Source organism: Rissa tridactyla, chromosome Z (genome assembly GCF_028500815.1).
Source record: "Rissa tridactyla isolate bRisTri1 chromosome Z, bRisTri1.patW.cur.20221130, whole genome shotgun sequence".
NCBI classification, from domain to species: domain Eukaryota; kingdom Metazoa; phylum Chordata; class Aves; order Charadriiformes; family Laridae; genus Rissa; species Rissa tridactyla.
Genome location: NC_071497.1, coordinates 58,812,352 through 58,833,626, shown reverse-complemented (window position 1 = coordinate 58,833,626; position 21,275 = coordinate 58,812,352). Strand labels below are relative to the sequence as shown.

The 21,275-nt window shown below is 41.7% G+C and overlaps 1 protein-coding gene across 3 annotated transcripts in view; it reads left to right on the top strand.

Moving 5' to 3' along the window:
* The window catches only part of MRPS27 (mitochondrial ribosomal protein S27), a 49,885-nt gene extending 39,049 nt beyond the window's left edge, over window positions 1-10,836 (top strand). For 2 of the 3 annotated variants that reach the window (XM_054184956.1, XM_054184955.1), the window contains 4 exons: window positions 277-379; window positions 2,620-2,762; window positions 6,103-6,258; window positions 10,434-10,836. In XM_054184956.1, the coding sequence (XP_054040931.1) occupies window positions 277-379; window positions 2,620-2,762; window positions 6,103-6,258; window positions 10,434-10,673 (642 nt within the window). In that variant the 3' untranslated portion in view covers window positions 10,674-10,836. The remainder of the gene's footprint in view (window positions 1-276; window positions 380-2,619; window positions 2,763-6,102; window positions 6,259-10,433) is intronic. The other variant, XM_054184957.1, reaches the window with a different exon arrangement.
* Window positions 10,837-21,275: the final 10,439 nt, after the last annotated feature.

Sequence of the window (21,275 nt, the reverse complement as noted above, 5' to 3'; positions counted from 1 at the left end):
AAATCAGTGTAACGCTCTGTCTTGAAGGAAACGCACTGATTGACTTCCATGCAAAATCTCAAACACTCATCTTTTACTGTCTTCTGGAAAGAGAGGTGTTCCTCCGTAGGTTGTGTACTATTTCGCATGATATACATACTGTAACTCTGAACATTAGACATGTTTAATGATTCTTTGCTAAGACATCTGATGAAAGCCATGTTTTCTGGTTTTGGCTGCTGCCATTTTATGTTTGTGTTTGTCAAGGAGCACTTACTTACTTTACATTATTTGCAGTGGGAAGAGGAGAGAAATCTTGGAGCATCACTAGTGCTTACAGGTCTAAAGCAAACAAACACTGTGGGGTTTAGCTCCCAGCTGTATGGCTTTGCATTCCTTGGTAAGTTTTAACCTCCCTCACAGTCGTCTTTTTCCTCTTATCCTCAGTGGCTGAATTAAGTTGGTATCTTTGCTTTATTAAAATGTAATAAAGGAGAAGGCTAAGGAAAAAAAAAAGGCAGAAGTAGTGGAAGGAACAATTTCAGACTGAATTTAAGGCTGAATCTGTTTTGTAAGTCTGATTTGAATGGTATGCCCTTTATCAGACAGCTTCAGAATCTCCTTTAGGGCTCCCTGCAGGTTTGGATTGGCAGCTGAAAAAAAGATGTTCTTAAAGAACAGTAGGCTTGGTTTGTTTGTGGACCAACAAATTTAAAAAACCTCACAAAAGTACAGAGTTCCATCACATGAATTTAAAGTTATAGACAATAGACTCTTTTTCTAGTTAGTGAGCTTCTTAAAATAATCCTTAAACCTCAAGAAGTTCAGAGAGCACAGCCTGAAAAACACTATGTTTAGAACATTTACTATTCACTGTAAAGTTAATGTTTCTGTTGTGGACAGCAGATAGCAGTGCCTTTATCCTGTATCTGTTAAGGTGTCTTCACTGCTAAAGGTATGCTATATTATTAAACAGCAGTTAGATCAGAGTATATCCAGAACTGGAGGGAAGGGGAATGGGGTAAGTAATTCTTCAATTTTCTCTAACCTTTAGAGGAATATAATGCAGATAGGTTTTGTCCTTCTCTAGAAAATGATTATTTACTTGAAAGTAATTATTAATTAAAAATGTATTATTGTGAAGTTGTTCCATTACTGCATTATATTTTATTGTAGAATTTGTTGAGGGTAATAAAAAGTGAACTGGTTCTTGAAATGTGGCCTCTTCAGATATGATGTCTAGTGGCAGCGTTAGGATACTGATTTGGATTTATCATTACTGTAAGCCAAAAATTCATTTCAGTCAAAAAGGGGATAAATGTGAAAATTAATTTGAAAGCAGGATTTTCCATAGAGCTGTAGTTTGTTATCCAGTGGAGATACTGATGCGAATAGGGACTTTGCTGTCCAGTTGGCATTCAGTTTAGGGTGTTTTTTATGTCATATAGATTGGTTCAGTAGTGGCTGTATTTCAAAAATGCACTTTACTGTTGTCTGTGAGCAGTAGTACTTGTTCCATGACATTGACATTCAGTAGATCAAAAGCTATTTACTGTTATGTCACGTATTCCACAGTCATGCCAACACTAATGGAACCGACCTCTGAGAGAGTGAAAGATGTCTACGGGCACAGAGTGGCCTCAAGCACCTCAGCTATTTAAATTTAGCCATAGTCTATAAGCTTTGTCTGTGCACTTATTACCTTGCTTTTCCTAAACTGTTCTCTTCCATGTAAAGGAGACTAAGGTGTGTTTCATAGTTTTGTGTCATTATAGCCAGAGTGCAAATGAGATTGAGGGCTTGGATACAACTCTCGTTAGCTACACTGAAGCAGTATTATTTGTTACATTGACAATGACAAAATCAAAACATTAGAGTGACAGTCATTGTAAATTAGTACTCAAGAACTACAACATGATGTATGTTTTCTCTATTACGTAGGAGTTTTGTGTTCCCTAGTAATTACCATCAGAAGAAAAGCCACATAGTTAATGGTGCTACGCATCACAAGTCGTGCTGAAGTCAGTGAAGACCTTGTTGCACAGAATGTCCTAAATCAAGAACCAAAATTTCATTTTGGCAGGTCTCCCATATTTCCTCTCAGGAAGCTCCAGCAGATACAGGGGTACTAAGCTGTATAGTTAGCCAGAGCATGTACTGTAAATACCGTACAGTCTGGCCATGACACATGTGTGAGTACACCCTAAAGGCCACAAAAGTGAGTCCAGAGCCTGGGATTCAGTACACACGTGCTGCACAGTAAGTCCTTGCAGGCTAAGGATACATTTGTCTGAGATCTTCAGACATCCTGCTCAGAGCTGCTGTTAAAACTGCAAGAAAACCAGGAAACCTGACCACTTTTCACCTTTTCCATTTGGACAAAATTTCTAGGTGAGGCAGGAGGGAGAATGGGGAGGAGCCAGAAACAAACGTATAATAGTCATGAAGTTTGGCAAAAAGAAGTCACTCTTATAAAATAAGGTAATAGCAGTTCTGTCAGAGCAGCTTTGTAGAAGAGTGTGGTTTTTTACCACAGAAGGCAAGACACTTGCTGTCACTTCTGAAAAACAGCCAACCCATATAGATTCTGTTAAGACTCAAGTGTTGAAGTACTAATGCTAAAGTATTTTTTTATCACAGGAAAAGTGGAGTTGAATAAAGGGCTAAGAGCTGTATACAATCTAATGCCACTCATGTGGACACCTGGATACTTGAATAGAGCCTTGCAAGTGATGGAGAATGTGGCTTCATTGTCAGGGGACAGCAAAATCTGCAAAGAAGCTGTAAGTATGAAGGCTGTAAGCTGCTCAACAGAGGGAAATTCATATAAGCCAAACTCCACTAAAACCTGTGAATTCCGTGCCTTGCTAATGAGAAGAGGCCCAGCAATATTTCAGAGGTCTTTGAAAGACAGGAGGAGAAGAAGTAATGTTTACAACAGAACCACTGCTTCAGTTGATGAGCCAGTGATGATGTCTACTGGCATGTCCTTGGGAATGAATGTCTGTTATTGCCACAAACCATTTAAGTGTGTTTCCTAAACCTTCCCCTCCCTACAGAGACACCTGAGTCTGCATCACGCAAAGCACATGTCTGTGGGGCTGGGAAGACATCTTTGTTTCCCAAGCTTTTGAACTCACTCAGAGACATGCGTCTTAGCATTGAGGATGGAATATCACATTTCATTCCTCTCATGGTTAATTCCATGTATTCTGTGCTCTCTGAGATGATACTATGCTGAGTGATACTGGTCCAAAAAGGGTACAGAGTGATTTCTAGAAGGGTTGTAGTGCCTTCAGTTGTGGAGGATGGATAGATTTAGTCCATTTGAGAAGTCAGCACTGACTAAGGGATTTGGGGCTTAGGAGTGCTGTGGGGCATCAGGCTGATTCTGGAATCAGACAGCTTATGAGGAGTAATTTAGGAAACCACCACCACCACATGGGCTGGAGCATAGCAACAGCACTGAGAACTCACCTCCTTTTCTTGGAATTCTTTCCTGAAGGTGTGTCTGATGATGGCAGTCTCCCTTTCGCTAGAACAGGTCAGGACACTGCTCAGCAGGTTCTCCTATCTATTGCTCCATGCTCAGAAGCAGCTCTGTGTAATACCGGACAGTGCAAGGAAGGAAGTGTCACAGCTGCAGCTTCCACCATTTTGCATTACCTCTTCGGGTGTATGGTTTTGGGTATTTTTTCCCTACTCCAAGTCTGAAGAAAGCCTAATAATGTTTGTGACTTTTTCTGCTTACAAACCCTAGACAAATTATGGAACTCCTCACCTTGCTCTGGGTTGTAGATGAACATCCTATTGTTGAAATTGCATCTGTCTTTAGTACAACAGGTCCGTAGGAGATCCCATCCTTCTGTGTACCAATACTGTAAAAATGGTAAACGCTAGCAATATCTAGCAGTGCTTTCTTCGCAGAGACATGTTTTACTTTGTTCAGTGAACACCTAAGAACTTACAAGGTTGTCACTGATTGTTCAGTAATGCTACAAGTGTCTGTACAAAGCCAGTAGTAGAGCCCAAGAAGCAGTGACCATGAGAGCCTCTCAGAGACTTCCCTGAAGAGATACATGGCCTCACTTGGATTTTAGGTAGCAGTATATAAACAATAGTGCAAGTCACATAAGTTTCACCAAACTGAGCACCAAGAGCAGGCCTAGATGGTTTGTTATTATCAAAATAATTTTTTGTCTAATGCATTTTTTGTGACCCCAGTGCTGAAAGTAAAATATGTTGGTCCATATCCTCATCTGGCATAAAGTAATTACAGTGTATTGATTTGCATCATCTGGCCTTTTCTACCTAACTGCTCATTAAGATTTTACTATTAAAATCCTTACAAGGTATTTTTAATTATTATTTCCGACTAAAATGCAGTATTCCTAAGGGTGAAGGACTAAACGCACTGACCAGATCAATACTGGGGTCAGTCAGCTTCACTGAATTCAGCAGCAGAGATGATGGAAACAACCTGAAGTGCCGTAAGCCTTTTTTCCTGTAGTATCCTGAGCCTCTCTTGGTCAGAACTAGGTTGACCATTATGCAGTTCTCGTAAATCCATATCATAGCACTGAGAAGGATGGGCTGTGTTATAAATCATTGTCCTTGCATGCCTGCACAGACATGGAGTTACTTGAGAAAGACACAACCCTGTTTTTTGCGAACTTGGTTCTTTTACAAAATGTCGTATTATTTTCTGGCTGAATAAATTTAATTATCTAAAAGGGAAGTTTTCAAATGAACTTTTTAACTGCAGTTTTGGTGTAAACATTTTCAAGTGATTTGCCCAGTCATTATCAGTCACTCACTTTTCTTTCAGCTTTTAAACTTCCATTCATTTCTGACTGATAGAGTGTCTCTTTTCTGTCTGCCATTACTATCTTAACAACATAATAGAAATACTGTTTTAGTGTTGTGCTGTGCATTTAACTGTGAACAACCAAAACAGTTTCGGGTTTTTTCAATTGTCTGAGAAAGTCTGTAAATGACTATATGTATTTCCAAGCTCATGGTTATTATTTCATTGCTTATTTCATCCTGTTTCAGTATTGCTAGTTTAAAGATAACATTTCAGTGTCAAGAATGTTATTCAAATAAGCCTAATTTTTATTCCTTTAGCATTATATACTTACGCTAGAAAAATGAAACTGTAAGTATTAAGATCCCATTTGCTTTGAGAAAGCATCACAGATTCAAAGGTTACACAGAGTTATTTTATCCTACAGTTTAGAATTAGGATTCGTGGAAGGACAACATCTCTTTGCATTTGTAAAAAGAACTTTAAAATGCAGGCAGCCTGCATCCAGTAATTCCACTTATGGTGATCATGTTATTCCCAATACAGCAGCAGCACCCATATATTAGTTCCGTCTTTTGTATCAATAATACATACAGAAATAATTTACCAAATCCCTTAGTGAAGCTAATGCAGTCTTTTGCTACAACTGCAGTTAGGAGAGGGTGCTTCTCTTACCACCTCAAAAGACAAAAGCATGAAGATAACAGAGGTGTCACAGATTAAAAATACACCTATAGCAATATATTACGTGCCTACATTTCCATTTTTCCTGTTAGATTATCAGAGTAATGATAGGAATGAATGTTCTTGTGGCTGAACAGTTGATTTCCCTGCTGCTTTTCACCAAAGAGGTATTGAGATGATCTGTTAAAGATTATATGGTTCAAACATTCCATAGTAGTAATTTATTTAGATGTATCTGTGATTGTGTGTGATGCTAGTGATACTGGCTACCACTTAGCATTAGTATTTATGGCCGGCTATCAGGCCAAGAGGAGACATTTGCCTAACGCCTGACAGATCTGCAAATACCAGTCAGCATCTGAGTCACGGGGCATTTTACTGTTGACAGAGAGTGCTGGAGTTGTTCTCTTGCAGGGATTTAACGTCCAACCTCAAAGGTCCCAAGTACAGTACAAAATTATTACAAGAATAAGTCCCATTTCCTTTTAGAATTTGGTTTTCTTTTCATCATACACAGAAGTCATCTCAAAACACATTGTAACTCATGAAGTTGTTTGTACACATAAGAGTGGTGTTACTGAGATTGTATTTCCAAACTGTTTATGCTAACAATAACAAATGTGATTGTTCAGATTGATGCTCTGGAGACCATTTTGCAGTCTGTCCTTGAAGCAAAACCTGGTCCAGAATCGGCTGAAGAAGTCAAGGAATTAGAGCAGAAGTCACAGGGTGCAGAATCAGAAGAAACAGAGCAGTCTAAAGCACCCAAGTACTACAGCCGATTCAAGGTAAGAGAGTTTCATTTATCTAAGTATTCTAAAATGTAATACATCTCCATAATATATACTAGAAAATATTATAATGGCTTATTATGGCTAATAGGCTAACACCCGTTCAGTGCATTATGAGTCCTACCTGGCATTTTTGAAACAGACATCACCTTACATTTTCAGTTCTTCAAATAGGAAGCAGCAGCCTACAAAGACATAAATGCTCAAGGCCACTTGTCTTTTGTCTGTCTGCTGGGATTTTATCTTCACTTTTCATCCATCAAAATGATAAATCCAATCCTGCTCACAAAAGTGGTATGTCATTAGAGTTCCATTATCTGACCTTGTGTGGGCTCTTGCTCCTTAAAATAAATCGTAATAGACATGAGACCATCCTGAATTTATTGCCCATTTGTGTATGTTATAATTAAGTAGGAATGTTGCATGCTATACTTCCAGTCTGGGGAATTAAGTAAGGCTGTATCGCCTCTCTTTTATCTTTAGGTTGTTACGCTTATGATAACAATATGAAACGCAAACAGTTGTTCATTAGCGAACAGCTATACAATGAGTGCGGTTTATTTGATCATCTCATAGCTATATAATGAGCTTGTTTTATTTTATCATCTCTGATTTGTGCTGTGGTAAAAATCAAATACCCCAGGTTGAAACTAATCTGTCTTATAGTTCCAGGAGCAGTACTCTTTTCATAGCCCATCAGTTTCCATTGTTACTGTCACAACCTTGGAGAGTTGTTGTGGATACAAATTGTTGTTCTTCCAAAGAAATTTCAAAAGTTAAAAGACTAGTATCATATGGTTTCACCTCACATACACACACTTTTCCTTTCTTTAATTTTTATTTACATAAATTGTTTGCCACTAATCTTTAGATATTTAACTTGCTTTGTAGGCACTTAGGACTTTTAAAGTGTTTGGAAATAAGTTGGTGCTCAGCATGTGATAATTAATGCCTGGATTAATTCCAGTGAATCAGGTAAACACAAGTGCCCTTTGAAGGAGGGAGTGAGACATTTTTATGAGTCTCTCATTGTCTATCCATTGTCTGTCCTTGAAGAAAATAATGCAGAGTGCTCAAAAGAAGGCCTAAATGTCAGTTTGGGGACAGAGTAGTGCCAAGAGGGTAGTTTTCTTCTCACCTCAACCTTTCCACAAGTTCCATAATTAACGCCAGTTCAGGTATTCCCTTGTGTGGCAGTGAGTGCCCTGACTTTGAGCCAACAAACTGCAGCCCCAATGCTAAGCTCTAAGCTGTCACCAGAAAAGTCTGAATATAAGAAAGACATAGCCCTCCAACAGTAATTTATATGTAAATAAACCATAATTTCTTGTTGTCTGGATGAGATAAGGAGCTCTCAAGTCAGAATGCCTTTTCAGCTAAGCCTGAAAGAGCTCTCAGACTCTTCTCTCAAATTCTTTAGGCCAGCACCAGCCAGTCTTCCCAGTGTCCAGCTCTGGACACTTATGGACATGGTTCACAGGGCAGAGAAGTTCACTAGAAATCCATACAAGTCTGAGGGAAGGTGAGAGCTCTGAAGCAACCTGGTGATGTTGGCATCACAGCTGCTGTCCAAGCACAGTTCGTCTGCCCCTCGTGTGATGTAATCCCAACACAGGATTTGCACTTCTGCTGCTGGAAACACTTCAGTTGCACTTCGTCTAGACCTGCATTAGCCAGCATGTCCCAGTCTTTCTCCTTGAGCTCAAAACCAATTGCTTCTGTCTCCTGCTTGCCAGGTTCTCTTTCACAAGGCATACACCTGAGTATGTGAGGAAAAAGCATGTGGATTTTCTCCAGACATACAGTTCCTGTCTAGAACTGTAGCTTGTTCTGCATGGCTTTTATACACATTCTTGGGACTCCATGTCTCATACCAACCTTCAGAACAGTCATTTCTGGAAGTACCTGAAAAAGCCATGGCAACCTAACAGATATGATGTGCGAGAGGCAGCGTGTCCTTCACTTCCACTAAAACAAACAGGACCTGAGGGCATTTGGCTCTTTCCAGATAAAGCCTTTAGAGCTGTAATTTAGACTCTGTGTCTGACACTGTCATTTGTGTTGTAATTACCTGTTTTCAGATCACGTATGCTGAGGCTCACTACCCCATACAGTGTTCCTCAGGCAATTCCATCCATCTGTGTCAATGATCAGTGGGCAAGCATTTCATCACATAAATGCTGGGAACACCCTCTTTAAAATCAGTGCTCCTTCTCTAACTGTCTGCATGCAGAGCCCTGGAAACTGCTTATAAAAATCAATGATTTAGCCACTTAATGATGTGCCCTTTTGGTACCTGCATGACATAGAGCGCGCTGCATTCCTACATTAGTTTTGTTAATATGGCACAGCAGAGCAAGGAAGATTGCAGGAGTTCAGTGGTACCAGTAATGGCTTAGGAGAGAAATCCTGCTAGTTTCCAGTTTGTTGCCTTTCTCTATTTCCATTTCATACTGCTTAGAATCAGTGCATAAAACCCCGTTTTCAGCACATCCTTGGTAGTGGTTAGTCTGAAGGATCTAACCCAGTTATGTTTAACTGAGCATCTAATCTGTAAATACGAGTATAGTTGTCAGATTTCTTACCCAGACCCAAGCTGTATGGTCTCTTCATGTTTCTCACTGATGCATTATATGCTTACTGACATCTCAAACAAAATAGAGATAAATACACCTAAATATTAGAGTTTGGTTTTAGTCCATTAGCTTCAAAGCCATTGGTTTTGTTTCCATTCTTTATCGTACAATCAAAAACCAGACAGAGCCAAATACCCAAACCCTTCAGACCTGCATGCTTAGCATTTTAAAGAGTCTTTAGTCTGCTGTCTGTCCAGTTCAAACCTTCAAGGGTCGGGCAAAACACAACAAAGCCTGCAGTTGTATTGGCTAAGGCAGAGAGAAGTGGAGAGACCTCAGAAGGGACATCATAGTTTCCTCTATAAGAACAAGGCAGAGCCTCGAGACAGGAGCTGTGGGGCCGTGCCTTTGCAGATTATTGACAGCATGGGCTGGGGTGAGGGGAACACAGTGGGCCAGCAGCACTGCACATAAGCTTCCAGTGATAACTGGAAGTGGAAGTATGGATATTTGCATGGCTCCAGAATTGCCATTTTGTTTGGAGATGAATGATCCCCACATCTTCTTTCCATCATCCTGCAATGCAAAACAATAGGTTTTCTTCAAAGAGCCCAGGAAAAAAGCATGGATGCACCTTTCTTTGGGACATGTATTACTTTAAACATTTCTGCAAGTGCTGGGCTCAATAAAACATTTTATTTAAAAGAACGATCAGATAAATGTGTTGCTATGGAATGAGTGAGCAAGGGGTAAAGAATCGCCAGCGCCACCTCATCTTTCTCCCCCAGGAAACTCCTCCTTGGTTGTGTATCTGCACTTTTAAGGTAATTAATCAGATTGTTAGTGAGCCATCAGGCTAAAGATTCCAGAAAGCCAGAAATAGCATCACTGGATGATTCATCATCTGAAGTGAATTAACATTTTTATACTGCATGAAATCTAGATAAGTAAAGCTCAAGAAAGAAATGCTGCGCCGTTTCTTATTGAAGCTCTGCTCTTAGTTTCAGTGTAGAATATCCCTGAAAAAATATCCCTTGCTTTAGCGCTATTGTACAGTCTGTGTAAGCATAGTCAAGCCTCAGATCACAGTAACTGTTGGGAAGAAGAATCATGAGCATTACTTAGTATACTGTTAGCAAGAGAGCATTTAAAGTGATGTGCATCTGTTGAGAGGGAAGCTAGTGCAGGCAGCGTGAAATAAATTGTTCAATCGGTTTTGAGGTAAGACACAAAACCCAAGGTGTTTAGATTGTATTTATTGTAGTTGATTGGTCAGCTGATCTTTGTTAATACGAGATAACTGAACTTGGAAAAATAAAGAGAATTTCAATGGTTAATGAAAATTAAACTTCATTGGTTTAGTTTCATTGCTCAAAAAAATTATTCTAGAGGTTAGCATTTCAAGAAATGGTACCAGCTACCACAGTCAAAACACTTTGCTGGGATAAAATAGTCACCTGGCCTGTATAGCCCAGGTAACAGTTAGATTCAAACAGCAATGTATTGGTTGTTACAGGGAAGTATTTTGTGGCTGATTATTTTGTGACTGACTAGCTCTCTCCTTCTCACTCCCCACCAAATCCCTTTTTATGACAGGAGCTGTACTCTAAGCTGCATTCACTTGGCAAGGTTGAATCTGAAAGCTTGTTAACCCTGACCACCCAACTTGTCAAGGAAAAGCTGCCAGCATGTGAAGTGGAAGACATTGCAAAACATGAGCAGAAGCTAAAGGAGTGGGAGCAAGAACAAGCACTTCTCATTGAGAGAGAGAGAGAGATGAGAGAAAAGGCCAAGCAGGAAATGGAAGCTAGGAAGCTAGCAGAAGCGTCTGCTTAGTACTGGAACTCAAAGACTGCCACAGTGGTATGCATTCCTCTGTCAGTGAACCGAAGTGCTCGCCATTATTAATATTTCACTTCAATCCTGCTGCAAGTGTGACTGTATGTGACTGCTATGTGCAAATTAAACTTTTACCATTTTGCCTGTTTCCTGAAGTAAAGCTCATGTGATTTAGAAATCTTCATATTGTATATGATACATTTTCATCCTACCATCAGCTAGGCAGGCGGTGGGGTGGAGACAACACAAAGAAACAAAGGCATAAGAAGTAGCTTGCCTGTCATAAAAGGTGTAGAGGGTGGAAGGAACAAAAGAAGAGGGAAGAATTTCAAACACAAGTTGTTTCAGTAGGGGTTTCTCACAGGAAAGAATGCCTTTGGTACTCTGAACTTCAGACACTAAGAGGATTAACGTATATTGATTGCTTTTTTTTTTTCCCCCCAACCCATTTGGAAAATTCAGGCTACTATACATGGAGTTGGAAGCTGAATTTTAAACTGTTTTTAAAACCACTTTTTTAAAGAGTTTCAGCCTAGTGAGTTAACGCTTGCGCAGGCACTCAGATGTGCCTTCCCTGAAGGAAGTTAAAAATTTCCAACTTGCCTAGTGCTGTTCTACTCCATTTTTAAGGTCAGTAGAGAAACACGCACAATCACCTCGGCACACACTGAGGAGCTTCATACTGCATTGCAGTTTCCTTTTATATTCCGGGCGTTGTTTCATGGGGGTTTTGACCTAATTCCCTTCTTGTCTCAGCTGTGTATACGTTCCCATGCCCCATTCTTCAGATTGGTAAAACAATGTAGCTATTCACACAGAGCACAAGGAAATGGCAAGGGAGGAAAGGATCATTGTGCGTTAGTTGTGGGATGCATCAGGATTCATCCCTGCCTGCATTCCCTGTCACTGCTGAATCTTATCAGCTGCAGCCAGCGACTGTATGCAGTTCATGTGTCCTGGTTGGAGAGTGCTGTTTGATGGATGTTCTTTTGGTGGCCAGCCCAGACTAAACCACGACATCATGGCAGGGCAACTTGCTTGAAAACAGGGAAACCCTGGCAACAGCCCTGCTGTGTTGCAGCTTGTTATGGCAACAAGTCGTGTCTCACTGTGCTTTACCACAGGGCCTCATACGCATTTCCAGTTTTGTCATGCATCTCTCTAGTCCTACAGTGATAAAACTCACATCACAAAGTCACTGTAAGTCCAGATCTGTAAAAACAGATCTGTGAAGTGAAATTGTTTTAAGTGTAGGAGAGCATCCTATTCATATACGCCAAATACCTCTCGTATTCCCAGCAAACACACTAAGGTCCCTCACCCTGTCTTGTCAGCAGGTCCCATAGTTTCGCCCATAGTGCAGGAAGAGTGCTGTCTCCAGGTAAGTGGATGACTTTGGGGCTTCGCCTAACTAAACCAGCATTGGACTTCTCTGGGCAGCCTTTCTCAAGTGTCTTGAAGTTTTTTTCCTCTGTCTTGGTCGAAATTGTTTCTGATTACTAGGAGAAGTTACAGAGCCTTAAGGGTGAGCAGGAGGCCAAGCACACTCTTAAGAACAATTTCTTTAAAGCTGGTGGCTTTAAAGAAGTCATGACTCCTAGTCCAGCCACGGGAGAACAACGTGTCCTTTCCCTGACCGCATATTTCAGTTCTTCAGTATCAGAACATGGGTTGCACTTCCAAAGGCTCACAATCACTCCTGCATCCCGAGTCCTTTCTCAGCTTCTCTCTATAGACACCACCTCTCCCTCCTGGGATCTTCTCTGTACCAGTACAGTTTTAAGACCCTCCTTGCTGACACATGGCCTCTAGCCATTGCAGCTGCTGATCCTGTTGCTTACGAGACGCTGTCTGGCTAGGCCACAATGGGCACCGCCACATTTCTCCTTTTTTCTTGCTAGCATCTGTTTCTTGGCAGCACAAGGAGCCTGTTTCTGGCCCCACCTCCCCCCTCCCTCCCTCCCCCTGCTCAGTAGATAGGCCAGGCTGCTAATGCTGACTGAGCTCCAGCAGGCTGCCAGCTGCCGCCCGTTGTCTTGCAGAGCACGCTTCACTTCCCCCCCAACTAACCCCTCTCTCCATTTATTTAAACTTAACAACAAGAGAGAAAACTTCGCCTCTAAGCTCTGAATAGCCTGTTAATGAATATTGCAGGTTCCCTCCTTGTTTTACTCCAGGCATTGTGGGTTTGAGTTGCTCTGAGCCCAGTCCAAAGCTTAAGCTAGAACAGTGTAGACACAACCTTTCTCTGCCTTGGCCCGAATCTCCTCCCATATCCTCCTCTGCCCTTCAGAGAGGGGGGTTTCCCTGCCAAATGCTTTGAAGGCAGCAAAGGAGATTCCTGGGGCCAGATGAAGGACTCCAAACCCAAGACCTGCAGCAGAGGGTCCAGACCATTTGCAGCTTAAGGTGCCAAAAGTTTTGCTAAGCCCCCTCATTTATCTGTCCCCTTGGTATCACTCTGACCGAGAAATCGCTTCTGACACTTGCACAGGCTGCACACCAGGGTCTCTTCCCTCCCCCTCATGCCCCAGCCAAGTATTTCTTCATGGTCCAGTAGCCTTCATCTTGCTCCTCCTCGCCCCAGCTCTCACAGCTATCTCACTCAGCAGAAACCAGCTTCTGCCAAACCAGTATTTTCTCACCTAGCCAATCCTCATGTTTCCCGCAAGCCTACCTGCACCTTCCTGAATTCTCCAGCAATCCTCATCACTGCTTCCCCTTTGACATCACTCTTGATCCTGTTCAAGTTCCTCCTGGATATCATCTCACATCTATTTCGTCCCCTTCTCCAAGGAGGCTGGCCGTGTCTCTTTGCCCTGCACCCCGGTCTCAGACAGCAGTGAGCCCCCGGCTCTGCAGACGGAAAGCAGCCCAGGGTACCAAGCGCTTGGGCACCCTTAGGTTTGAGACTCCTGGGCACAGCTCGGTCTTCAAGTGGTTGGAAACGTGAATTAGCAGCTGAAGCTTGAGGGAGGTGAGGAAGGTACTCTCCTCTTTGGTGGTCTCTCCTACCTGCTAACTTTGAGCAAGGCCAACAGTGAGACGGGCAAGTTGTGGGACAGGGGTGAGTCATAGACCAGGGCTGTTCAGGCACGTGCTTGCCTTCTAGGGAGACACAGGCAGTAGCCATACACCAGAAATGCAGCAGTATGAAAAATCAACGGAATATCAACCAACTCAGCTCGACTTACCTGCTTTTCTCCTTCCTACTGCGGGAAGACAGACTTGGCTGTTTGCCCCCTTGCATAAATCATGTTGCACACACAACGTGTTTTTCAGCTGCTTGCTGGATTACTCTTAAAAAACAGTTTGAAGATCATTTGTAGCAACACCTGGGAGTGAAACTGGGGCCCAGGTGGTCAAAAGCCCTTCTGTCCAGATGCCCCCGGCTTCATGCGTGCTCTTGTGATAGCCATCACCGGCTGTGATGCAGCCAGCCGCATTTATAAGGGGAGTGGAGGAGTCATACAGCACCTTTGATGGGCTGCTGCTTGAACAAGAGCTCTGATGCTAAGGGAAGAAAGTGTATGTGTGTATATATGTGTATTTAAAAAAAAAGGAAAATACTTTTGTACTCGCCACCCAATGAGCAGTTCCTCACAAGGATACTCTCAAGCTTTTTGAAATGTTGCTGCTTCTTGCTGCACTGTTTCAGTCAGCTGCCTAGACCTTTCTGTACATGAATGGGACTGGCGAAATATTTCCTGGAGGGGGCAGACCAAAATCTTTCTTGGTAGTAAGACAATCTCCTTTTTCTGGATAACCTCTACTAGAAAGGTTCCTTCACATCCTGTTTTCATTTGTGACTACAGCTGTGATTCAGCTTAAAGCTATTGCAGTTTCTCCCTTGTCAGTATATTTCTAAATCACAGGAGTGTATCTTTCCTCATGAAAGTTTTTGAATAACTTCCCTAGTCATGGATAGTGTATGTATAGCCAAAGGTGGAGGAAAATCTGACAGTGCTGGAAGCAATACATTTGCATGCACAGTCACTGACCTGTGCATGCAAACAAGGTGGCCAGCAGCCTAAATAACACCTGCCTGCACTAACCCTTCTCGTACAGCATTGCCAGACTTGCAGGTGCTGGGCAGTGTTGCCCCAGGTGTGGGAGAGACCCTTCCCTCAACAATAGCCAAAAGAAACAGAAATCAGTACAAATGAAAAGCCTGTTTGGTATGATGGCTGCTGTTAGGAGAAAAACCCCAGCACTTTAAAGGTTAAAGCTCTTCCTTTTAATTCGAAAAGCAGCTTCCCAATTAAAATCCATGGCGGCCACCACATACGCTGCTGATTAGGCAACCGAATGTGTAACTCTTCCTCCCACAAGTGTCACTGGCAGAACACTTCCAGCAAAGCACTGAAGGTCATTATCCATTATTCACAAGAGGCAAATTACATATTTATTCCCTTGCAGCTCAAATGAAGGTTGCCTGAAGCCTTGCACAGATGGGCCCTACTTATGGTGACACCCAGCCTTGCCAAAATAAGGTTACTACTAGGTGCTCTCAGACCCTGTCAGACGCTGTCTTACACACAGAGCTGGTATCAATCCCCTTCCCACAGCTTCAAGCACTGGCTCACTCCCCCAGTGGCCTGTCCCAGCTGCTCTCCAGCCCATCCCAGGGCTCTCTGCTCACCCTAAAACTGTGGGACCAGGACGATGACCTACCCCAGCTGCAGATGAAGGTTGGCTGGTGCAAGCGGGTTTCTGGCCTGACCGGCCATCACTGTGCTGCTGAGACAGGCAGAAAGCAGCCCAGGGCACAGGTTAGCAAGTGTCCTCTCTTTCCCCGCCTCCTCGGGAAGCTGGAGTCATAGTTACGAACGGGAATTGCACCCTTGACTCTGAGGGATGCAAGATGTGGTCCACTGAACAGCATCTGATTCCCCAAGTACTGCTGCTGGTTTTGCTGGGGCTGTTTGTGTAGAAACTACAGTTGAACCTTGCAAAATGTATTTCTAGTGAGTATTTGAGCACATTTGTGGAAAGTAAAGTTAAATTTACCTTCCCAGAAATTTAATGATAGGAAACATTGAGATGAGGACAAGGTTCTGTCTGATTGCAGAAGAAAAACTACATCTGACTTAAGTGACAAATAACCTGAACTTGGGACAGTGGCTCTTTCAAAACAAGACTGGAGAATGAAGTATAGGTAAAGAATTAGTGACAAAACATACTCTTGAATTAGAGTATCTTAAGATACTAAACATGTGGTAGAAAACTGTGCTGCCTACTCTGGGTCAGTCTCCCCCTGGAAATAATATATGTCTTTCAATAATCACAAAGTTGTTACTGAACTCAGCTAGCAATTGCATAGTACTAACTCTGTTGCTGCTCTTAAACCCATCTGATAAACTTAAGTCCACTCAACCCATTCTAAATTGCAGATGCCCCAGGCACAGAAATAGCATTAGAGCCCCATTGACAAGCACATTAGATTATGAGGACAAAATTCAGCTTTCAAAATATCTTGTTTATTGCAAATCCTGACAATTCCTCCCTTAAATGAATTGTGAAAGAAACTTCCAAGCCGGTTCTGGTCCTTACACATGGTAACTGCTGCTATAATTACAACTTTGGACACTGTAAACTCTTCCTGGAAATACTGACTTGCACTCCAGGGAGTTCATATTAAGTATTTAAGTGTCTCAGTGGTTCAGTTTACCTTCGACTCTTTAAGCTAAGAAGGTAACACAGCTGGGCTGAGATAACATGAGGTTTGTAAAAGCTCCATCAAAATTAATTTCTGTGCCTTAACAAGTACACAGGGTGTAACCTCTGTGTATATAGACGTTGTTATGTATATTTAGCTTTGTTTGTATTAGGACGTAAGTTCCATCTATTTCACTTATCTTCTCTGTGTAATTTACAAGCACAGGTGATGGGCTGAGCTGCAGTATGATGTGTAAATCATGGCATATGCAATTGTTCCGGCAGTGAAGCTGGCAGCAGACGCACAGTCAGCTTCCACCCCTGCCTTACCAGCTATTCACACCAGGGCTGGCAATGCTGGAGCTGCTGAGGTGCAGAGAAGCAGCTGCATCAAGTGGTAAGGATCTGTGAGAACCAGCAAATGGAGCTCATGCAGACTATGGTGCCTGCTGATTTAGTTCTTCGGTTCTCCTCAGTATTTCATTTCTGCTGGAAATGATGCTGACCGTGCAGTCAAAAACCAGCAAATCCCCTGGCAACGTGAGGGCACGCAACATCGCTCAGCCTCTGGTGGGCTGAATCTGAAGAAAGCACATGCAGCACAACAGAGGACAATGCCCGGGGCGCTTCATGCTACTGTGGACTGGTTGCGTCTGTGGGACATGGAAGTAGGGACCACAGCAGTAGGCAGTAGTCAAAAACTGTTTACTGAGTAAAGGACGTGGGCAATGCTCACGTAGCAGAAGTACTGTGTGCCCAGAGACACCCTCTAGGAAGCCCAGGAGCTTTGCTGCTATGCTGGGAATGAACTGGATCTATGAGGTGTCACCATGGCTATTACTCAAGAGACCCCGGAAACCTCTTTTCATCCCATCCTAGGAACCATGAAAAGCTACAATTTTCTCCCCAATGCTAGAGCGCTAGAAACCAGTATTAAACAGCCTCCAAATCTAGGGTGCCACAAGACAGATCCCTCATTTTAGATAGACCAAAAACGTCTGAGGGACTATTATTTTCCCATGCCATCTGAAATACTGCATAAGCTGTTTGAATTTGTTCATTAACAACACTAGTGGAAATAAAATTTCTCCTCAGCAGCTGTGTTGAAGAAAGGAAGCAGCAAGCAAAATGCTACAGACCAGGCCCATATCCACAGGTACCACGGGTGGTCTCACCTGTGCAAATCCAGAACTTCACCCTGCAACTGCAGGTGAATAATTTGAGTTGAAGGCTGACCTGTTCTGCTTTGCACAGTCATTTTAATATATTCCAAGTTGCATCAGGCTGCTCTACCACAACAGCTCAAAAAACCTTGATGCAAACATAGGCGGGATTCTACTTGAGATATGATTTGCAGCAAGTGGCTTCCCTAGGCAGTTCTTCATTTTTCTCTACTTCGTCACGCTCAGCTCAATTCAAGCCAAGCACAGTGTTTCTTGTTAATGTCATTAGAAGTTACAAATGAAACCTTATACGTTGGAGATGGGTAAGGGCCCACAAAAAAGACTGCTGTCTGAGGGCGAAGGAAATCCCACAGGGCCACTGCTTCTCCTGGGAGCGAGCACCCCCTGCTCCCTGCTGCCCCAGCCTTTCCTGCTTTCACGTCACCAGCATCTCTCCCAGCTAAAAGATGTGAGGGCTGACTGCTGCACCTCGCCACAGCAGGCAATGCAGTGGCAAGTGAAGATACAAAGGCAGAAAGCCTGATCTTACAGTGTCCCTTTAACAGCAGTAGAGGAAAAGTCTGATGTTTACAAAGTCAAAAAACTAAACTGAGGGCTCATCTTCCCCAGACGCTCTGTCCCCGCTCACCGGCATTACTGGGCAGCGGTGGTCAGATGTCCACCAGAGACAAGCTGTGCACTCTTGTTAAACTGCAACAACTTTGGAATAGACCTCTTTTCCAAACCAGGGTGGGCTCATTTGATGTAACTTTATTGGGTATCATCTCTGACACGGGCCCTTCAGTGTGTACCTGCTGAAAATGAGGTGTTTTCTCATGCTGCTGAAGGATACAGAAACAAGAACAAAAAGAAGCCATGTCATGGTACGTCATGGTACGTCATGGTACATCATGGTAATGTTTTACGCCACAAGAGATAGAAGTGATCTTCCACATTTATTCTTCTAAATAGAGACTGGTTCTTATCTAGCATTTAAATAGCCATTGATCTTTTGAGAAAAAAACCCATATAGTAGGTAATCATGATTGAAGGAAAGGGAAAACTTAAAAATACGTACATACACAGAGACAAGAAACATGTCAACACCACTTTGCCACTTTTGTATTTTATTGTGGAACTGAGTTTGTTTCCTTTACATCAAATATCCTCAATGGAAGAGGGGATATTGCACACAAATATCATAAAAGCACTACATATTACTTTCACTGGAAACTAATTTTCTACATTAGATATGACTGGATAGAATAGAAGTGATGCAGGATTATAAGACATAATACCATACACAGCTGCAGACTGACACAAACACCATTCAAAACAAGAGAGAGGAGGTGTGTGAGGTGCTTCTCAGCCAGCAACAAGACTGCTTCTTTCCATAATTTGAAAGATAATGGCTGCATGCAAATGCGTGAAAGCATGTTTCAGATTTCCTCTTTTACCATTGTGATTACAGCCCAGTCTTGAAGAGGTAGCTCCTGCCATCTGGAGCTCCCAGCCAGTCTAGTGCGGAGAAGCTGTTTTTTTAATTCTTTTTTTTTTTCTTTTTCTTTCTATATTTTTATGCCATTGTTTTATTGATTACTTATTTTTTTTTTAAGATTTTTTGTAAAGTCACAACAAACAGACTTTTTATTTCTTTTAAATAGCAAACATTTTTAAACCAGGTGAATAATATAATTGCATTCTAAGAAATGCTTACCCCTAGTTGCTTTTAGTGTTTTGTTCAATTATTAAGTGAAAAGATGAAAGCTTACAGTTTCTTTCAAGTGTAAATGTTATATTTTTCCCTTTCTACTAAACCCAGACCAAAAAAATTACTATTTCTCTCAAAACATCATTACTGAGGAAGAACCTCTGGCGACATATGAGCAAAGAGAAGAGTATGACAGAAATGTCCCAAATGCACAGTAAGCGCTCTTTGGAGCTAACTTGCTTGTGGTGGGAGGGATTGAAAATTCAATTAACAAATTGATTAAATCTTAGTAAATGAGTACTGTAACTCTCCTAAAATGCATAAGCTATCATAGACATTAAAAAATCCCCACATTCATATACATAGTTATCTCCATTCACCACAGTATGTAAAGTAAGTAAAAGAAAAATCAAAAGTAATTTCTGTGAAAAATGGGTTGAAAATAGAGGTCAATGAAGTCAGGCCCACCACAGGACTTTGGAAAAGGCATGCAAGAGAGGCCCTGTCCAAGTTCAGGAGTGAGGTGGGATCCCCATAGTTAGTTCTTCATTGATTTATATGAAGTAGTACAGTAATAGCATAAAGATCATGACTGAGGATGCTGTTATGGGTAATACCATCACTTAAATGGAGTGTCCTTTACACTCAGATATTGAATCTTTATAATTAGAGTAATCAATAACAAACCATGCTCCTAGAAATCTATGCTGGTCAACAGCACTCATCGTTAATGTACACGGTACATTTTGATGACTGTTACACTAAACTAATTGTGTAGTACTAGGACTAGCACAGTTAGATTAGTTCCACAGGCAGGAAAGACATTAAGAGCAAGAGGATTTAATGGAGGAGTTCATCGCCATGTTGCACCCAGGCGCCATTGCCATTTGAAAGGGAATGTGTGGAACGGGCATTACAATGCCTCAGAATAGCCAGACCAGGGTTTTAGTATTTTTGTAGCAGCAAAAAAGCAAATATGCTTTAACATCAGCTGTAACTGTCTAATTATTATTATTTTAAAAGTAAAACAAGTGCTTGAGCCATCATAAACTTGCTTGGGGAGACTTAAGGCTTGATTCCAATTTCATTTACAGTAGGACCAAATGATTGTAACTTCCCTGATGTAGTTAAATTGCTCCTGATTCACAGGAGTAAGTGGCATAAGTGAGATTAGTCTCAGGACCACTGCTGTACTTAAAACAGATTTTCTACCAAAGCAGAGACACAAACCATTTCAGATATTGTCAGAAGATCAGAAAATCTGTTCCCACCCAATAAAAAAGTTTGAAACCTGACCTATATAAGAAAGTAGACAAAGCAGAAAGGATTGTAGAAATATTACAACTACTCTGCCAAACATTTTGCCTATAACTTTGTAGACTATGTATTACACAAACAATTTTAAGTGAATGATTATGAGCCCAGCAAACATGCTTGTTTTCACAATTCATTTCCATCTGCCTTTTAAGCCACAGTCATTCTGAGTTATTCTTAACGACTTAAAAGGTATAGCAATAAATAAAACAGCACTGCTAGACATACCTAAAAAAAAAGAGAAGACATTAAAAATAAATCGAAATCCCCATAACTGTCAAACAGTAATTCACAGCATTAAATGGGCCTCAGGAGGCCCACATTTAAAGGACCCTAAAGCAGTATAAAAAAACCCTCATAAAAATTAGGTGTGCAAACATATTCCTATTAAACAAAAATATCCTAACAATGTAAAATTGGAATAAATTTTGAAGTAAAGAAAATAAAATGAGATCACAGTTCACTACATTGTGGAACTTAATACCAGCCATAATGGTGAATCACACAGATCAGCATCTGGAGGCCATTCTGGAGGCCTTTACACCTTCTTTAAATTCAGATTTGCAAACCTCTACAATGTAACAAGATTTTTTTAAATCTGGGTAAAACTTCTGAGACTAAAATATCCGAACTGTCTTAAATCACAGAACAGTGCTGCAGCTCCTCTGCAAGCAGTCTAGAAAAGGAAAGGAAGGGGGAGAGGAAGGAGGAAAGGAATTAGGAAAGGAAAGGAAAAGCAAAAGAAGAGGCAAG